This window comes from Fusarium oxysporum, chromosome 12, assembly GCF_000149955.1.
Source record: "Fusarium oxysporum f. sp. lycopersici 4287 chromosome 12, whole genome shotgun sequence".
Taxonomy (NCBI): domain Eukaryota; kingdom Fungi; phylum Ascomycota; class Sordariomycetes; order Hypocreales; family Nectriaceae; genus Fusarium; species Fusarium oxysporum.
In genome coordinates, this window is record NC_030997.1 from 1,162,714 (window position 1) to 1,181,343 (window position 18,630).

The following is an 18,630-nucleotide window of genomic DNA, read 5'->3' on the forward strand; positions in this document are numbered from 1 at the left end:
TTCCATTGTTTGACTCGGTAAAACGTTCGCGATGCACGCTTAGAGCAAACCGGACGAGACAGTCCGATATGTTTGCCCGATCCTTTCATTGTTTTTCCTGCAGCCTTATCGAACGCGTAGTCATACAGGCAGAGTCATATTATGTTGCAAGCACCAGTAGAGATATCAACGTTTTGAGTTTCAACAGTGATACGAGCCGTCCAATAGCGCATCCCATCACATTATAGTCTTTGACCAGTCCAAACGCAGCGAAATAGGAACGCGCATACCAGAATACCACGTTCAACGGCGAGCAAACCACAACGCTCGCTAAGCGATCCTCGGTGAAGATCATGCATCCGTCGATTTGCATCTTCACCCGAGGGTTCTAGACACTGAGATTTCTGCAGTTTGACTAGATCCGAATATGGCTTGGGAGGAAGATCAGTCATGCCGTGATAGGCTACGCATAGGACAAGTTCAATTTTGAGTTTTCGGACTACCCTATTGCTGTGAGTTTATCCACGAAATACCGCAAATACGATGAAGATGAGTGAATGTCCTTGAAATTCCCATTCTTGATGAATATCTGTGATGTGATCTTCGTGTAGCTAGACTAACTACTCTGTGGAATCTGTCGATCTCGCCGTTAGTAAACTCTTGTAAAACTGAGTGAAAGCATATGATTACCTCTACAAAACGTCTGTCCCATGCCGCAGGATCCGTCGTGCAATATCTGTTTGCTGTAGGGTAAAATCCAACTTGACAGCACCCGACCTCTCTGTTCTGCTTGTTCCAGAGTCTCCACTCCGGCTTAGCGCATCTGAGATGATTTGGGACAATTTCCTTGCTGCAATCCGCGTCTTTGACCATTAGCCTATCAGCGTAACAACATTTACAACACGAGACTGACCTGTTGGACAGCAGATGCTGACTTGCTGCGCCACATGTTCATCCAGTTGTGTCCCGTCTGGGCAGCACCAAATAGCTAGCCTGGAAGAATGTGTTCCCTTGGGGCAGTATCCGCCACTAGTTGTAGGATTAAACAGAGGATACAGAACGAAGCCGCTTCTTGCGCCGCACTTTTTCGGCTTGCTCGTCGCAACCGTGATTTTAACTTTATCACTCTTCACATCTTTAGTTGAGATGAATACAATGATGTATGTCTGTTTAGTATTTTTCTGATTACACGGAAGATCAATGGTGCGTCCAGAAGAGGAATCGGTGGCCATGTCGGTCCACGATTTGGCGTCGGACTTTCGGTAAGCAAGCTTCTGGTTATCATTCGCCGATGAGTAAATCTTCGCCGTCCGCCCAGGGTCAATAGTAATTTTGAAGACTGAAATAGTGAACGGCGTGCTTGTGAGCGTTGCGGTACCGGTAGTGCCCGCTTTGTCAAACTTGATTGACGCAGAAACGGGGTTAATTTTGTCGATCGGAATGAGATCTCCATTGGTGTCTTTGATCTGCTGTAGTGCGAAATCTTTTGCGAAAGTGAAGAACTCATCAGCAAACCCAGATAGGTCTGATAGACGAGCTCGTTCTTGAAGGCCGGTTGATCCCCCAGGCGTCGCAAGGACAAACTTGTTTATAGCATCCTCATCCATTTTCCTTTGCGCTTGGAAAAAGATGCTAGTTGCGTAAGCTTCTTTACCGACATGTGCATAGATTGGCAAATTGGGCTTATACGCAACGCCGCTATGCTTTTTATCAGGCCATTCAGCGTTGGAGTCAGGAAAGACGAGGTTACTGAAATAATTCGCAGAGCCGTCACGAACCCACTGCGGGTCAACAGAATTCCCAAGTTTTCCAAGATCCTGTATGCAATGGTATATCTCATGCGCAAGAGCCTGTAGCACCCGAGGTTTGTTCGTCGTTGCTTCGGTGGTCCATCTGTTGAACAGCTTGATTTGACATGGTGGCTTCCTGAGATTGGGATAGACAGTCTCGGCTGTAAAATCTTCATCACTTTCTGTCGTCAGGATGATGATAATGCTCGATGGGAGTTTTGCAAATTTGCGATAGACTTCCATGCTTTTCTCGAGAGATTCTTTGAGGATTGGGTTTACGGCTGTTTTGGTCTTGCTGGGTAGACGGCTCCATTGCTGCGTATACGTCACGGTGACTTCCGTATTGGCCTCTTCAAATTTCTTTGGATAGCCTGCAAGAGTGCGACATTTATCTTTGAGGGTGAATTCTTTGCCCGGGGTAATGTTGGGCCAGGGACTGGAACAACCCTTCCACTGGGCTTGTGCAAGAGATGCAAAGAGAGCGAAGAGCAGGAGCCGCAGCTTCATCATAGTGAAAGTTCCAAGACAGTTTGTTTTCAAATTTTGGTGGTTTCGATCTACTTGGCCTTCGAGGCATATATGTAACGTCTGTAAATGCTCCATATGAGATTTGAGCCGCTTCATTGCGGAGGTATGACATTCTCATGCACTCTAGAAGCGCCGCGCATTAAACTCATGTAGAAGGGACCAATGATGACTTGGGTATTCTCAGCCGCATAAATAGTCTGTGGTCCAGGCTTCTGGGGCTGAAATTGCTTTCCCCCGATGGCGTTGCTCTTTGATCACGCCTTACCCACCTCTCAAGCCAAATGGCCATGGTCGCAACACTGCAGCTCCAGAAGATTAGCCTCACAAGGCTGAATTAGATTCTTGCGGCCTCTTTCGGCAAACAGTTTATGCTATCGTGTTAATGAACTTTTCGCAAATGGTTTCCCTGACTCACTCCATTGATTAGACCCAGTGAATTCTTGCTGAGTGACGTTCTGCTCTGGACTTCGGATCCGCTCCAGTGGTGCTCGATGACCTGACTGCAACTTGAGTGCTGATGAGCTTTATGTGAGACCAGCATTGCTGCTTTCTGGTAACCTTGACCATCTTGATCATTATTCAAGGCCTAAGCTCAGTTATACAGAGGATGCACAGTATTGATAACACCATTTACAGTACGGGAATATTAAAACTTATCCTCTTCTGGTCTAGTATCACGACCTGGGAATGTGCCACTGGCAGTTGCATGCCATTTCGTCAGCCAAGAAATTGATGCAGACCCCCTCTCATATCTTTCATCAATTATTCTCCGGAATGTCTTCCCATATGGGAATCAGCAGTCATATCCCAGAGTCAGATATCTTTTTGTGTTGTCCAAATCGTCGGCTCCAAGAAATTAAGTTTAGCTTCTGCCCATCTCCACCGCCCTCAAGACTCCTCTTTTCCCACCGCTCCATCTTTTCTCGTCAAACGCGTGCGTACCTTATCGCAATGCCAGTCGTAAGACGAATACCCGATAACAAAAGACGGTCCCGCACAGGCTGTATACCCTGTCGAAGACGGCGCAGAAAATGTTAGTCAGTCGCGTCTCTCCCGGTGGCTTTGTCTAACATTTGGATACAAGGTGATGAACAAAGACCTCAATGCGGCAGCTGTATCGGGAGGAATGTGACGTGCGAGTTCAAAGAGTGGACCTTTGTGCCAGGGGTACGCTCATCACTGCGGAAAGATGGTAGCGTACAGGGGGATAATGGCGATGACGCTGATTCATCTCTGGTCAGTCCTCCTGTTTTCCACGAGTCAGTCGATCACTAACACTGCCTTCAGCCCATCCAAGATAGTTTGCTATCATTCGTCGAGTCAAGCCCTGCTCCAGCCGAACCAGTCTTTGAGAGCCCTGTAGCCAGTACTGCTCGAATAGAAAGACTTGAGTCTATTCACAACACGACAACAGATGTTCCTCAACCAATCCCTTCAAACAATAATCATCACCAACACGACGGGAACCAAATCCCCACGCCGTCAAGATGGAACGAAACAGTTCTATCAGAGCAGAACTCCTCAGAGAGACAAACAGCAATGCTTCGGTTTCGCTATCAGATAGTTCCCTGGCTAGACTCGAATGCACCAAGATCAACCTTTGGACCAAAGATCATGACATTAGCGACAGAGAAGTCTACCATAATGGACATCATTATATGGGTTGCTATGCGTCGGAGTAGGAAGACTTCGAACTCTGCCAGTCATGAAAGCGATAGTCATCTCGTTCAACAGTTCCAGCATCGTTTATCCCTAGAGGATGCTTTCATCGCTGATGTCGGACGATCACTACTTGCTCTCGGTAACTTCTTTTATACTGGCCCATCTGAGTGGGCAAATCTGCACTCTGACTGCGTGGATGTGAGAGAGCGATGCCAGTTCTTTGAGAGTCAGGAGGAACCTCTCAAAACTCTTGACCGCTTTCACTTCAAGACAGGTACCATGGTTTATCTCATCCTTTGCAAGAGACGAGCTGACTTTTGCCAACAGAGCTTGCTGCTTCCATTATTACCACCAAGTCCCCATCACTACAGTCCCTACCACTTATGAACGACACATTCTTAACCTCTGCCCTGACACCGCCGAGCATTTACGACGACTGTCTAACACATCTCGCGGCATGCTGCCACTTAATCCACGACGAAATCATCCCTCTCTTCAACGGGATCGTACCCGCACAATCACCAACTCACGAATCATACTCACTTGTTTGGTCAACATGGTCCAAACTTTGGGCAAGATGCGTCCAATGGTTTCGTGACCGTCCTCCCGATATGGTCCCCTTGCTGGAAAGCCCCGAAGTTGACCACGCAACCTCCACCAACACCCCATTTACAGCAGATGTCTATTCAAGCGCGATCGCGGTCCAAGCAAACCTAGCGATTCATTTTTCAGCCCTTCTACTGCTCTCATATAAACCACGCTTAGTCAAATTATCATCGATTCCGCATCGCTTAGCCTCAAGAAGCTGGCATGCTCAAAAACTCGCCAAACTTGCTCTGTGGAATAACTTTTCTGATCAATGGGACCCTGTCGTGGTTGCAACTGTTGTTCGTATAGCGAGAGATATGACATATCCATCCCAGCAGGAAGCATTACTCTCATGTTTCCAGCGAATTGGGGATGCGACCAAGATCCCTCTACAGACCGAGATTGCGGATCTGCAGCATTTTTGGTCTTCCTCTAGACATAGCAGCGCACCGACAAACACGCACCCCTGACACTTTATGATAGCGGACCGGACAAGATAGGGCCATAAGAGTCGTAATAAATCAATTATTTTCCGTTACTTCGTTGATTCCAATTCATCCTTCCATGGTATAGACACTTGCGCTCCCCTTCGCACGACTGTCTTCGACGATGCCCAAATTCCTGACCTGACAGCCTTCTCAATGTCGAACTGCTCTGACCGTTGCTCAGCGCCTGCAAGCTCAACTGCATAAGCACCGATGAATGTGTCACCAGCAGCAGTCGTGTCCACAACTTCAACCTTGAGAGCAGGGATGAGACCCTTTGTTCCTGTGTCGTTGGCATAGTATGCTCCTCTACCGCCCAGAGTAATCACAACATTCCTTACGCCTCGAGCAAGGAAACCAGCAGCGGCCTTTTCAACAACTGAGATGTCTTCAAACTCGGACTCGTCCTTGTCTGACAACAAAGCCGCTTCGGTCTCGTTGAGGATCAGATGTGCTAGACCTTGGTAAATCTCTGCTGGGAGTACTTGAGCGGGGGCAGGGTTGAGCAGAACAGGAGTTCCTGTCGCCTTGGCGGCTTTGAACGCCTGGATGACTGTCTCTAGAGGGATCTCAAGCTGCATGATAAGCAATGACGGTGTTGGACCAGGAATCTTAGAGAAGTGGCTCGGTTGCAGAGAATTGTTGGCTCCTGGTGATAAGATGATGCGGTTTTGACCGGTCGGTTCATCAACAATGATCATGGCAATTCCACTCTGTGACTCGGCGCCTCCATCTTTGTTCACAGTGATAGATTCCGTTTCAACATCATACGACTCGAGGCTGTCAAGGAGTACGGACCCATAAGCATCAGCTCCAATGGCACCAATCATGGCAACATCAACGCTTGGGTTCTTCAGATCAGAAGTTCTAGAAAGCTTCGCACAAGCAACAGCTTGGTTGGCGCCCTTTCCACCGGGGAAGACATTGAACCGGCTTGAAGTTATTGTCTCACCAGGGAGGGGATGATGAGGGACATATGATACGAGGTCGATGTTCAGTGATCCGAGGACACTGACGACTGGTCTTGGTGACGCCATGGCGTTTATTTGGAGAATATGAATGTTTGTAGATAATTAGAGACGGAGCAGGGATCTTCTAGAAGACGAAAACCTTTATACGGGCAGTGCATGACTGCCGAGTGTTGGCGATGGACTCCACTCGTTCTGGGCACGCTATCCTGAAAATGGGTGTGTTATGCGATGGCGGATAGTCGACCAAGAAGCATGTGAATGGGGTCTAGTGGAATCATGCTTATTATTATGATATGTTACCAGTTCTCTGGGTCTCTTCTTCGCTAAAATCCCTGTCGTAAGTCCTTACAACGTCTTTAGCAGGGCGCCAACATCGTAGCCCCATTCAGCCTCAAGATCCGTCAACCTCCACAAAGCTCCCCATCCCGTCGTCCTATCAATGCTCTTCAACAGCCTAGCAATCTGTTTCCTCTCGTTAACATGTGAGAAGAGCTTTCCAGCTATATAGAGTGGCTGTATAGAGTTTACAAGACTTCCGGGATGAAGATTTGCGCAGGATATTCCACAGACTTGTCGTGCATGCCACAGCGCCAAGCACTGAGAGTCTAAGTCATGACGCATTTCCAGCATGAGGATACATGCAGTGTGATAGATCTGATTACTCGAGATAGCTGCCCAGTGGGGGAAAAGCATGGCTGGAAAGATCTGTTTGTCGCCTGCTTCAACCATACTGATTTGCTTCATTGTTGCTGGGCGCTCGTCAAGCCAGTATTGGAGCTCGTTCCAGAGCTGTTGCCATTGTTCTTGAAACGGTCTGTCATCTTGAACATCTGCTCTCCCAAGTTCTAGACTCTGTGTTCTTCGAAATTTTAGATCGCAGACTTTTGTGCAGAGATAAATAGCCCAGTTAGCCTGCATGTCAGGACAGTCTCGGCTCCTTCGATGAAACATGTCTCGTACATAACGCTCAACCTGTTCCGAGGATATCAGCGACTCAGGTGGTGATGGAGCCCATTTTGACAGAGGAAGAACAGCTGTTTCTGTCCCATCTGATATGATCGCTCCGCACAACTCCATCCTGGCATAGCACCAGAAGACAGCCTGCGGTAGGCCACCGGAGAAACCATCAACTCCAAAGAACTCAAATAGCGACGCGCAGCCCTCGACATGACGCTTCCAGTTCTTAGAACCGCCAGACATGAGTTCAAAAACAGCAAGAATACAAGCCGTAACAAGCATATTAGGGTCCTTGGCTTGTAATCCAGGACTCAACAATCTGATACTCTCCTGATACAACTCAAGACTATCACAACCACCTTCCTGCGTTAATCCTCTCCGTTCCATCTGGCGTGATGAAAACGCAAGCATGGCATATAACAGCGCCGGGCTCTTCTGCGCCATAAGCGGAACGTGAATCTGGAAATGCTTATCCTCATCAAACTTGTCCAGGTACGGCGCACATTCTGTAACCCAGTTCTGAAGATAGCATATTAATCTATCATTGGGAACATTGACTGTTACGCTGGAGAGGTTGAGAGATGATGTTGGTGGTGATGATGAGTCTGCTTCGGGTGTGACTGATGCGCTGGGTGATAGGCCAGACAGACCCGCGAAGAGGACTGTGCGGAGCTCTTCCTGCAGTTCGATGAAGCGGGGGTCGAGGGAGAAGTCTTCTGATGGGAAGAAGGCCATTGTAAGGTGATGAGTGGAGTATGGAGAGCTAGGTTGATCGCCTATACAAGGCACGACGTGAGCGACATCAAGGAAGAATGAGATGATGGGTGCAAATACGGTCCCAAAGCGGAACTATAGCCTGTTCCCGCTCACTCTCAATTCATGTGTCAAGTGTGACAGAAACAAGGTAATTTTCCAGAAACCGGTGATCCCCGAAGGATCCATTCCAAGGGTGGCCGCTCACCAATTGGAATTGCAATTGGCCAATCATGAAGTCCTTCAAAGTTTTGATGTTGATGGACTAAGCCGCATTCGGGGGCCGTAGGCGACGCGATTCTCAAATCATGACTCGGTAACGTAACAACCGGAGGAAGCAAGGCTCCATTTTCTAGGTAACTGTGAGCTTCAATTTGGGACTGAATTGCCCCAGAAAGCACAGACTGGCGACAAGGTAAAGTTCCCCGCGCGAGTCTATGACTTTAAATCAGACTGTTCGTATGCTAATAGTGGCGATTGGGCCCGCTCACGTAAACATGCGATTTCACCACGCACGTCGCCGGGCGTTCTACCTGACTTCTGTTTTGAGGCAGAGTCTTTCGATACAAAAGGTATACTCTGATTTGTGGTTGAAATGTTCTGACATGTGTTATTTAATCACTTGCAAGGTCCTAAGGCATTCGTCAATCTTGGATGATGTCATTGCCATCTTCTCACTCCAGCTGGCTAGTCAGCGTCCGTTTGTTCTGCGACATGGTAGAAACTTTGCAAGAGATTATCTCTGTGGAAATACGATTTATATACGATAAATACAGATTTGGCTAGCGTCAGCCCTATAGATTATCTTCCGTGGTTGTCTTGGCGTTGGGATGAGTCTTGATTGGATGCACATGTTTGTACATATGCATTAGGCCATACTTCATCATTTAGTACTTATAAAGCAAGATGATATAGGCAGATAGATTAAGAAATGTCCAAAATGATCATTATGCATAGCGTGGTATCTACATTACAACCTCATCGTCACCATAAATATCTCATCCCCGCTCCAGACTATCCTATCATCACAAGCCATATCCCATTCACAGAGCCTCAACATGCTTCTCACCCTCCTTCTCAAAAGAAGCCTTGCGTCCCGCCGCGGAACCCATAAGTCCAACTTCGGCCTGAGCCTCACGGAGCAACTCAGCATCCTGTTCACCAGCACGGCTCTTGAAGACGCGGTCCATCTCCTCAAGAGAAGCATTCTTGGTCTCAGGCAAGAAGAACCAGACCCAAAGAATACCAACAAAGAGAAAGACGGCGAAGAAGATGTAGGTTCCCCACTCCCAAGACTCGAGCATGGGGGGAACGAAGAAGGCGATGGCGAAGTTGTTGACCCAGTTGCTTGAGGCGCCGATTGAAGCTCCCTTGGCGCGGATGGAGAGGGGGAAGATCTCGGAGACGAGGGTCCAGGAGACGGGACCCCATGTAGCGCCGAAGCCAGCGATATAGACCCAGATGAGAGCTGATATTATGTTAATAATCATTAAAGGCTGGTAGGCGAAGCATTGACTTACCAACTGCAGTCCAACCAGCAGCGACGTGGTTAGGCCAGTCGTGGCGGAACTTGGCGACGATGATACCGACAGTGATCATACTGGCACCCATGACCACGGAGCCGATCAACAGAAGAGGCTTGCGACCAACGCGATCAATGATCAACTGTGAAAGGCAATGTTAGCATACATTCAGGGCATCGAGTAATTGAGCAACTTACCATAGAAGGAATGGTGCTGATGAGGAAGACAACGCCAGTAACACCAGTAGCAAGAAGAGCAATAGTTCCTCCAGTAAGACCCAGGCTGATGAAAACGTTGGAAGCGTAGTAGATGATAGCGTCAATACCTGACCACTGCTGGAAGAACATGATAAGCCAAGCAGTGCAGACACGCTTGAGGTTATCCATTGATCTGAAGCAAGTCACATATTGAGCAATCTGCTGCATGAAACGGCTCTTGTTCCTCTCAGCAAGGTGAGGAAAGTCTCTAGCGAAAACCTTCTGCTCAAAGACTGCCTCAGCCTTGATCTCCAGATACTCAACCTGAACAGCGTCATCGTCGATGGGGAGCTTTCGCATCCAGGCAAGAGTAGACTTGGCTTCCTCGTCGCGGCCAACCTTGACGAGCCATCGGGGAGAGAATGGCATGAACCAGATACCGACAGCAAGCATAGCAGCGGGAATACCCTGGATGATAGAGGGAAGACGCCACGCGAGGTCGGACTGAGAGTCGCCTGTTCCGCCGATGTAGTTACTTCCATAACCGCACCAGAACGAAAGCATAATGCCCAAAATAGTCGCAAGTTGATAAAACGACACAAGAAGACCTCTCATCTCAGGCGACGAAAGCTCAGCGTTGTAAAGAGGCCCAACACCACTGAAAAGACCAACACCAACACCAGTCAAAAATCGACCAGCATAGAGAAGCTGGGGATTTCCTGCAGTGGCACCGACGTAAAGATAACTGCCGACGACGACCCACAAGCACGCGATGAACATGGTGTACTTTCGCGAGATAATTTCGCTAGAAACACCAGCTGATAGTGATCCAAGAATACCGCCTAGTTGGAGAATAGATGTGAGCCATCCTGTTGCAGAGGATGACTCAACAACAGAGGGGAAGTTTTGTGTGAAGCGGGTCATGACGAGGGATTGACCCAAAACGCCCTGTTGGTAACCATACTCAAAACCACCAAGTCTATAACTCAGTCAAAAACCATTTACACATGTGAAGTAAGGAGTACTTACGAAGCGAAAAAGGCAATAAAGATGACCTTGGGGTTCTCCCGAATAGACTTCCAGATAGTCTTCTTGGGAGCTGTAGGCTCCAAGGTATAAGGACCGTCCGAGGTAGACATGGTGAAGTGAGGACGAAGCTGTGGGGGAGGTTGATGTGATGAAATCTGGGGTATGGGGAGAAAGTCCGAGTCTTTTAAACATTTTTGTACCCCAGGCAATTTGACTGGGGGATCTAATTTTCTGGAGTTTACTACGTTATGGGCGAGAAAGTGGTAGGCTAAGACCCCTTCTTTGGGAATAGTGTGGTTTTTGGGTCTGACCACCACCGGCGAGCGAGTGCCGGAGGCTCGTGAGAATTAGGGTGATGACATCTTCAATTGGAGACTAATTATTACCAGATACTGAGGCTCACTTGGATCAATTGACAAGTTCATTTCGCTGTAGATATTTCGTATTCTTGAGTTTGATCTTCAAATTGCACCCTCCTTTGAGTCGCGGCCACTGCAATTGACGAGTGCTACAACTTCAATTAACAGCTGGCCAGTACTCCAACATCATCACATCCATCAATCCGATCAAACATGGGACATCTCCAACTGCACCACCTTCAAAACAGTCCAAGTGGACTTCCAAGTTGGCATTGGTCATGTATTTACCCAAAAGGGGGGTTCTTTGCGCTGGCGACGGGGTTTAGGCTACGCGCCCACGGTTCGTCAGAGGAACCTGGGGCCCCGCGTAAAAATTCTAGCTGTCGCGTGTCCCCCATTCCAGTGGGTCACGAAAACTTGGAGGAGCAAGTATGGGTACTTCGATAGTGCCTTGATTTAGTGCGCGCTTGGGGTATTGGTACGCGCACTATCCAGTTCTAGATTTCTCCAAGTCAGAGGCCGGCGGGAATGATTACCCTGCACCATTGTATATTTGTTCAATTTGGATCTGGATCGCTAAATGGGGTTATCTAGAGATGATGGGTCGATTGAGGAAGCCATATTCCATTGAAGTAGTAAGACCATCGATATTGCATTGCAAAGTTGTTAGATCAAGGGTAAAAGCATGTCTGGACAATGTGAACACTTTACGCAGAGCAACAGGTAAAAAGAGCGACCAAGTATAACAACGATCGTGGAGTCTTGGAGTTCATCTACCTATTCGTATTCTATTACTCCAGTATCGGGTTATTGCTATCTCCGTATCCGAATGCAGCAACTACTGAGTTTAATTGCGTGTTAAAGTACATCAATATCATATGTTGGTAGACAATAAGTGCTGGGTGAATTACTGAGTCGTAACTACGAATTCTATCTTAATCAACACGACGCGATGAGTAAACACACAGAAAGGCAATGAAGTTACGCCAAGCTTCCTCTGCCGATCCAGTAATAAAAGAGATTTCTAGAAAGTAAATGCGTGTCAAAGAGCGGCCGTCAAATGATTTGCATTCGGAAGGCATCACAAGAAACTGAGTTAAACGCTTTGCAGACGCGGCTTGACTGGTCGGCAACATCAAGGGACATGATCGCACTATAATAGAACGATACGGATGTGCACTTGAAAGAATGAAGGCCTGCCCTTTCATACCATTGTATTCAGCACTGAAAGAGCGCATAGTCTATCTAACGCGCCCAGACATGGTGATGCAGAAGACAAATTGTCGCGTCTCTCGAAATGTGGAGCGGGGGAATGCGTCGGGAAAACACACTGGCCGACAAAGCCTTCCCAGCACGATCGATCTTCGCCATCCATTTCATCACTGGAATCGTTTGATAAATCACAGCGTGGCACTTAGGTCCATCTATTTCTGTATCTCTGCGCGGTTTTCGGAGCTGAGAGTATGTCTCTGGAAGCTCGGAAAGAGCCTTGACCCTGTGTTCCGAGCAGACAAGACCAACGTGGAATTATACAAAACACCGTGTCTTGAGGTGATGCAGAGAAAACACCGAAGATTTATCAAACAAAAGGCCATGAACCAGCGGCTATTTGAGCGACAAGGTCAATCACCGGATATACCCCCTTGACTGCAGCAACGGCGATGATCCCATAGCCGCCAGCGGGTCTCCCCCACAATCTGATTCCCCAGATTCTCCCCCCATCATTAAGCTTATCTTTCGCTACCCATGTTAAGCATAACCCTTTCCTACTGGCCAATTCCCTCCTTGGATTGTCACTGATTACTCCTTTTGTCCAGAATGATAGCTCGACCCGGTATCCGATACTGTTCGGTCCGTCATCCGATGCACTATCGACTCCCCCTCACTCTTGGCATTCTCGGCACGCTCAAGATTGGACATCGCGCTTACCAGAGCCAGTATTAAACGGCTCTCTTCTCCCTGATCGACAACTTTTCTTTCTGTCACAGTCATCTTCTGGACACCTGTGAATTTGTACTTCATCATGACTGCAAGAGATTCTGACGCGGAGAGGGGCAATGGAAAGGAGCCTTGGAGCAAAGAATTTGAGCATGCAGATGCCCATGATGCTGCTGCGAGAGGACATCTTGCCACCGACGAGTAAGCGAACTGCCCCTTTGTTTGAGCTCTATTGACGTTGCCAGGCATGGAAACCCCATTGCAACCTTCGACGCAGAGGCTGAGAAGAAGCTCCGCCGCAAGCTAGACTGGTACATCATGCCGTCAGTCACTATCTTGTACTTGATGTGCTTTGTCGATCGTGCCAATATTGGTAATGCTAGATTGGCTGGTCTTGAGGAAGATCTTGGTCTTGCTGGCTATGACTACAACCTGTTGCTGACAGTCTTCTACATCGTACGTACTACCCCTTATCTACTGAAGCATCACCCTAACATGAATTTCTCTTGGTAGTCTTACATCGTTTTCGAACTCCCCCTTAACATGGTCTGCAAATGGATCGGACCCGGCTGGTTCATCCCCGCTACCTCCGTAGCATTCGGCGTCGCCTCCCTCGGGACCGCCTTTGTTCACACAATGGGCCAAGCTTGTGCCGTGCGCTTCATCCTCGGCATCTTCGAAGCAGGCATGTTGCCCGGTATCGCATACTATCTCAGCCGCTGGTACAGACGCAGCGAACTTGCCTTCCGCTTGGCAATATATGTTGCCATGGGTTCCTTCGGCGGAGCTTTCGGCGGTCTTTTGGCTTCTGGTATTCTGAAGCTAGATAGCTTTGGCTCATTGACGAGATGGCGAATGATCTTTGCTATTGAGGGTATCTGTACTATTGGCCTAGCGCTTATCGCGTTCTTTACTATGACTGATCGACCGAGCACTGCGCGGTGGTTGTCAGAAGAGGAGAAAGATCTGGCCATTGCACGTATCAAGTCTGAGCGTGTTGGTGCCACCGAAGTCCTTGAGAAGTTCTCCTGGAAACTGGCACGTCGGGGTATCAGCTCACCTGTTACCATCGGAACTTCCACCATATTCCTGTTCACCAACATCACCGTACAGGGCCTTGCTTTCTTCGCACCTACGATTGTGAGGACAATCTACCCCAACCATTCAGTCGTTCAACAGCAATTGCGTACTGTGCCGCCTTATATCGTTGGTACCTTCTGTACTGTTACCATCAGCTTCCTGTCGACTCGCATTGATAAGCGAAATATCTTTATCAACTTGTCACAGCTTCCAGTCATCGCGGGATACATCATGTTCCTCAGCACCACCAACCGTAAGTTCAAACCCCACTCCATCCTGGTAACCTAACTAACTCACCTCAGCTTATGTCCGCTACGCTGGCACGTTCCTCATCTGCGCAGGCACCTTCGCCAACGGCGCTCTATCCAACGCTCAAGTATCAGCCAACTTGGTCAGCGACACAGCACGCGCTTCGGGAATTGGCTTGAACGTCATGCTTGGTAACATTGGAGGATTGATCTCGACATGGTGCTTTTTGCCCTTCGATGGACCAAATTATCCAATCGGAAATGGTCTCAATCTTGGCGCGTGCTCGTCTATCTTTCTTCTCACTATTGTGCTGCAAGTTTACATGACTTGGGATAACAGAAGGAGAGCTGCGATTGAGGTCGGTCAGGCTCTGGCTGGGAAGACTGATGCAGAGATTCGTGTTATGGATTGGAAGCATCCTGGATTTATGTGGAGGCCTTAGAATAGCTGTATAGCTACTAGGAATGGGATCTTTTCCAGACGTAAACGTTTTCTCTCCTCCTTTATCACAAATAAGATATCTTCTCCATTGATCTGGATATGAGTCACTCGCCTCCTTTCACTGTGCTATCGTTGCTGATATAGACTTTGCACTGTTTCGCTCCACTACCGACTTCTCGGGATTTTCCGAGCCCAAGTGACATGACCTTTTCTGCTGCTGATTCGCCGCTGTAACGTTCTGCATGAAAGACCGCCGTTGCCATGGCCCCGCATCCTTCCATGCGTAACTTGCATAACCCGCAAGGGAAGTGCCATTTTGGCGGCAATGCGCGCTTCAATCTCAACAAGCAGCAACCAGTTCCGAAGCTCCTTCAATTAGGACAAAGGATAGTTAGATAATGCCCATCTGATGCTGCATGCGGTCTATGTAAGGCTGTGTTTCAAGGTTCCCCGATCGTGTTTTCAGCTCGGGACTGAAAATCCTAATAACCTTCAGGCCAGAGCTTTAAGGGGGCCTACGGCATAAAGCTTGTCTCGCGCGAGTCGAGACTACAGTATTTTCGGCAATGTCTAGGTTGTGAACGATGAGTATCATTCGCTGCCGTCAATGGCCGGCAACTCAGTCACTGTCGGACCTCAACTCAGTGTAACGGGTTACCCCGCCACCTCGACAGATGACGTTCGAGACCAACCAGCCGAAACGCTGTCGCAATCATCCAATGGACCCCATGAGTCTTCTTTAACATTGAGGTCGACAGATTTGATATGGATCGCGGCCATCAATACTCAGCTATTGTTGGCGTTATTTAGCACCCGGCTGTTCTGCACTCCCACGCCTTATACGAAAGGAGTGACTCGGTCGGTTCAAATGTCTGGAGTTATTATGGCTTAACTAAACGAAAACTCGTATCTCACCAGTGTTCTCGCTGAGACATGTCACTGAAATGCCAAGACTGGGGATCTCTGGGCGATGCGGCTTGCGCACAGATACCAGCTGAACATGAGCCACAGCCGTTTCAACGGATGCTGACATTGCCCTGCATCAAGATTCGGCATCTTATCCAGCCGGTGGCATTCACCCATTTGAGTGAGCCCTATCAAGATCTAGGCAGGCTTATCGGGCTCTTGATTGGATGAGCACAGGAGCTTGGGTTGAACCTATTTTTGTACAGGCCGCAGGGGTCTGTTTTGTTAAACTGGCCACATCAGTTATGCAATTGGTAGAACTCTAATATGGTGTAAGCCAATTCGGCTGGCTACCATATTATGGATGCCACACCAAAAGCAAGATACTTCTTCTTACATATTATTGCTATAGCACAGTTAGTACCCAGTTAGTAGGAATTAACAAAACAGACCCTGAGGCCTGTAGTACCTTAGCCCTTGGGGAAGATTACGCTCACTGGGCTGAGTGGCTTGGAAGCTAGTGGTTCATCATGTGCTTCAGCAGAAGCTGGCTGCAGAAACGAGCCTACATAAGAAGCCGTTCAATCCAGGAAACGAGCTGCGGAGCTGGTCACTTGCACTCTCTGCCATTCTTTACACACATAGTACATACCAACATATTGGTGGCCCACGATCGGCAACATGAAATCTCTTACAAGCATCGCTATCGCAGCGGCCTTAGCACTCTGCAAGTAGCAAACAACCATGCATATTACAAACGTATCCTAATAATCTTCACTTTAGTTGCCGGAAATTCCTCCGCATCCCCAACGTCATACTGCAATGGCAAATCTAACAAGATTTGCTACACCTGGGCCGTCCCATCCTCAACAGCCTCGTCCAGCTCCGGCAACTTGTTCATCCGTATCCAAGCTCCCATCGAATACCAGTGGGTTGGCCTCGGCACCGGTGATAAGATGAGCGGCTCAACCATGTTCGTCATCTACCAAGATGGTACTGGTAAAGTCACCCTGAGCACGAGGATGGGACATGGCCACGAGATGCCGGAACACAGTCGCATGCGCTCTGTGAGGCTGATAGAGGGCAGTGGTGTTGTGAATAACACGATGGTTGCCAATATTCATTGCGGCGACCTCGGAAATATGCGGTTCAAGGGATCGAATCATTGGATCAGTGCTTGGAAGGCTGGAAGTTCTTTGCACACGACTGACATTGATGCTGATATCGAAGAGCATGATGGGCACAATAGCTTCTCGGTTGACTTCTCTGAAGCTGTTGTGAACTCCAGTAGCAACCCCTTCATTCACATGACGACTGCTACACCGAGTGGTGCAAGTTCTGGTGGCGGTGGAGAAGGCAAAACTAGCACTATCCACGGCATCATTATGTCGGTGGTTTTTCTACTGGGCTATCCGCTCGGATCGCTATTGATGCCCATAATCGGAAAGTGGTTTATCCACGCTACGTGGCAGATGATCGTCTTTATCGGCATGTGGGCTGGGTTTGTTGCTGGCAAGTTGGCTGCCGACCGTACCGGTGATGTAAGTAGCCAAGCCTGTCTTCTGGAAGTATTGACTGACTTTTGACTAGTGGTTCAACGCTCCGCATGTCATCATCGGCACAGTGGTTTGTGGTTTGATGGCCGTCCAGCCAATCTTAGGATGGCTACATCACAGGAATTTCGCTAAGTATCAGCGACGAACAGGCATCAGCCACGCTCACATTTGGTACGGCCGAGCTCTAATGATCCTTGGAATTGTCAACGGTGGGCTCGGTCTGCAACTCGCTGGCGCATCTATGAAACTCATTATCGGCTATGGCATAGTTGGTCTGGTGACCTCTTTGATGTACACCGCTGGCGCTGTTCGCAAGATGCTGAGGGGACCGAAGAAGCATCAACATGAACCCCTGAAGTACAATGGCTCTTATAGCGCGGTAGAATTGATTTAATTGACAGTTTTGTACTATCCTCGATTCTCATTCTCGATAGCATTGCTAGCACAAGACTGTTGCTCTTTCTTTCCAGCTGCCTTGAACACCAAAGCTTTTTGATCGTCCTAATGTGGTTGAGGTGAGCATGTGATAGCTGCTCTGGAGTTCCCAAATCACAAGCTTTCTGTGAAGGAATGATCCTTGCAGGCGAGCACACCCTACAGCAGATGCAATACATGCTAGGTGCGGCCGAACCCAGCCTTACAGCTACGTGGTGATGATGAGGAGCGTCTATTGGACAAGCACCCCCCCATCAGAGTGATCAGACCATATGCCGTGTCTTAAGTGAAAGGCGGCCGCTATGCTCCGGCCGCATGCATCCAAATTACGTCCAATACGAAATCTCGACAACAGAGCTTCCTCTTCAGGTTCCATGGTGGATGTTTCGTAGATGAAGCTGAAAAAGCTTGATCTATTTGTCGCTAACGATGCGTTTCTAAGCATCTCTATAGGACTTATTCATCCTGCGGCTCTTGCAAACCCCTGTGACCATCGAAACAAGCATAGAATAACATCTATTTGCATGTGAACTATGAGGTCCTATACAGTATTTATAGAGAATCGTGGTCGCAGTGAATAGTACCTTTTGTCTTCAAGACAACTCGGGGATTAAACATCCAATATGCAACTGCCAACTGTTCTTTTCAACGCTCTCCTCGCCTTCAGCGGGGTCGCAGCTCTTCCTAAGAGCGAACCTGCTGCTTCCGCCAAATTGATCGACCTTAATTCTGTGGGAGAAGTTTCTGAGATTTCCGAGAGTGAAATCGCCCCAGCTGGTACAAAGACTGTGTTTGACGAGCACGCTTCACCCAATCCCGGTTTGAACAAGCGACAGGTCTTATGGGGTCTGTGTCTCGGCAACGCTGGACTCCCCTCAAGAAAGGTTGAGCAGTACAAATCCGCGGTTCGTTCTGTTTTCGACGAAATTGCTCAATGGGACCCTCGCTCTCAAAGGAGCGTCTCACATGAGTAAATCCCACTGAAAAGATAGGGCATACAACTAACCCTTCAAAGCTAGTAATAGGTGGCACTGGTCCGGTCCTACGGCCGGTGGCTATCGGAGAGTTATGATCACGGTCCGCAACCAAGTATGTATTCATTTGAGCATTCTAACCTCAGATCACTAATGGGAAATGTGTGGAATAACTGTAAACCGGGTACCTTTACTACTGGTGGCCTTCAGCAGGTTCTGGCACTTGTGCT

General features: G+C 48.4%; 8 protein-coding genes across 8 annotated transcripts; 4 read left to right on the forward strand and 4 right to left on the reverse strand.

The window, feature by feature from the left end:
* Window positions 1-851: 851 nt before the first annotated feature.
* On the reverse strand, window positions 852-2,279 carry FOXG_13520 (uncharacterized protein; the record flags this gene model as incomplete). The annotated part of the gene is made up of 1 exon (XM_018393501.1): window positions 852-2,279. One exon carries the CDS (start codon window positions 2,277-2,279, stop codon window positions 852-854), a length of 1,428 nt encoding a protein of 475 aa, XP_018252779.1.
* Window positions 2,280-3,186: 907 nt separating this feature from the next.
* FOXG_13521 (uncharacterized protein) lies at window positions 3,187-6,306 on the forward strand. Its single transcript, XM_018393502.1, has 4 exons — window positions 3,187-3,330; window positions 3,382-3,533; window positions 3,585-4,233; window positions 4,287-6,306. Exons 1-4 carry the CDS (start codon window positions 3,249-3,251, stop codon window positions 5,015-5,017), a joined length of 1,614 nt encoding a protein of 537 aa, XP_018252780.1. The 5' UTR covers window positions 3,187-3,248; the 3' UTR covers window positions 5,018-6,306.
* Window positions 5,022-6,069, reverse strand: FOXG_13522 (ribokinase; the record flags this gene model as incomplete). Its single annotated transcript, XM_018393503.1, has 1 exon — window positions 5,022-6,069. The coding sequence occupies one exon, from the start codon at window positions 6,067-6,069 to the stop codon at window positions 5,083-5,085; it is 987 nt and encodes a 328-aa protein (XP_018252781.1). The 3' UTR covers window positions 5,022-5,082.
* FOXG_13523 (uncharacterized protein) lies at window positions 6,179-7,862 on the reverse strand. Its single transcript, XM_018393504.1, has one exon. The coding sequence runs from the start codon at window positions 7,693-7,695 to the stop codon at window positions 6,349-6,351; it is 1,347 nt and encodes a 448-aa protein (XP_018252782.1). The 5' UTR covers window positions 7,696-7,862; the 3' UTR covers window positions 6,179-6,348.
* Window positions 7,863-8,615: 753 nt separating this feature from the next.
* Window positions 8,616-10,648, reverse strand: FOXG_13524 (uncharacterized protein). Its single transcript, XM_018393505.1, has 4 exons — window positions 10,463-10,648; window positions 9,434-10,412; window positions 9,234-9,378; window positions 8,616-9,181 (listed from the first exon to the last, which is right to left on the reverse strand). The coding sequence occupies exons 1-4, from the start codon at window positions 10,570-10,572 to the stop codon at window positions 8,757-8,759; spliced, it is 1,659 nt and encodes a 552-aa protein (XP_018252783.1). The 5' UTR covers window positions 10,573-10,648; the 3' UTR covers window positions 8,616-8,756.
* Window positions 10,649-12,632: 1,984 nt separating this feature from the next.
* Window positions 12,633-14,633, forward strand: FOXG_13525 (uncharacterized protein). The gene is made up of 4 exons (XM_018393506.1): window positions 12,633-12,960; window positions 13,005-13,215; window positions 13,273-14,092; window positions 14,142-14,633. The coding sequence occupies exons 1-4, from the start codon at window positions 12,845-12,847 to the stop codon at window positions 14,528-14,530; spliced, it is 1,536 nt and encodes a 511-aa protein (XP_018252784.1). The 5' UTR covers window positions 12,633-12,844; the 3' UTR covers window positions 14,531-14,633.
* Window positions 14,634-15,965: 1,332 nt separating this feature from the next.
* FOXG_13526 (uncharacterized protein) lies at window positions 15,966-17,385 on the forward strand (the record flags this gene model as incomplete). Its single annotated transcript, XM_018393507.1, has 2 exons — window positions 15,966-16,976; window positions 17,026-17,385. 2 exons carry the CDS (start codon window positions 15,966-15,968, stop codon window positions 17,383-17,385), a joined length of 1,371 nt encoding a protein of 456 aa, XP_018252785.1.
* Window positions 17,386-18,049: 664 nt separating this feature from the next.
* Window positions 18,050-18,400, forward strand: FOXG_13527 (uncharacterized protein; the record flags this gene model as incomplete). Its single annotated transcript, XM_018393508.1, has 1 exon — window positions 18,050-18,400. The coding sequence occupies one exon, from the start codon at window positions 18,050-18,052 to the stop codon at window positions 18,398-18,400; it is 351 nt and encodes a 116-aa protein (XP_018252786.1).
* Between the last annotated feature and the right edge of the window lie 230 nt (window positions 18,401-18,630).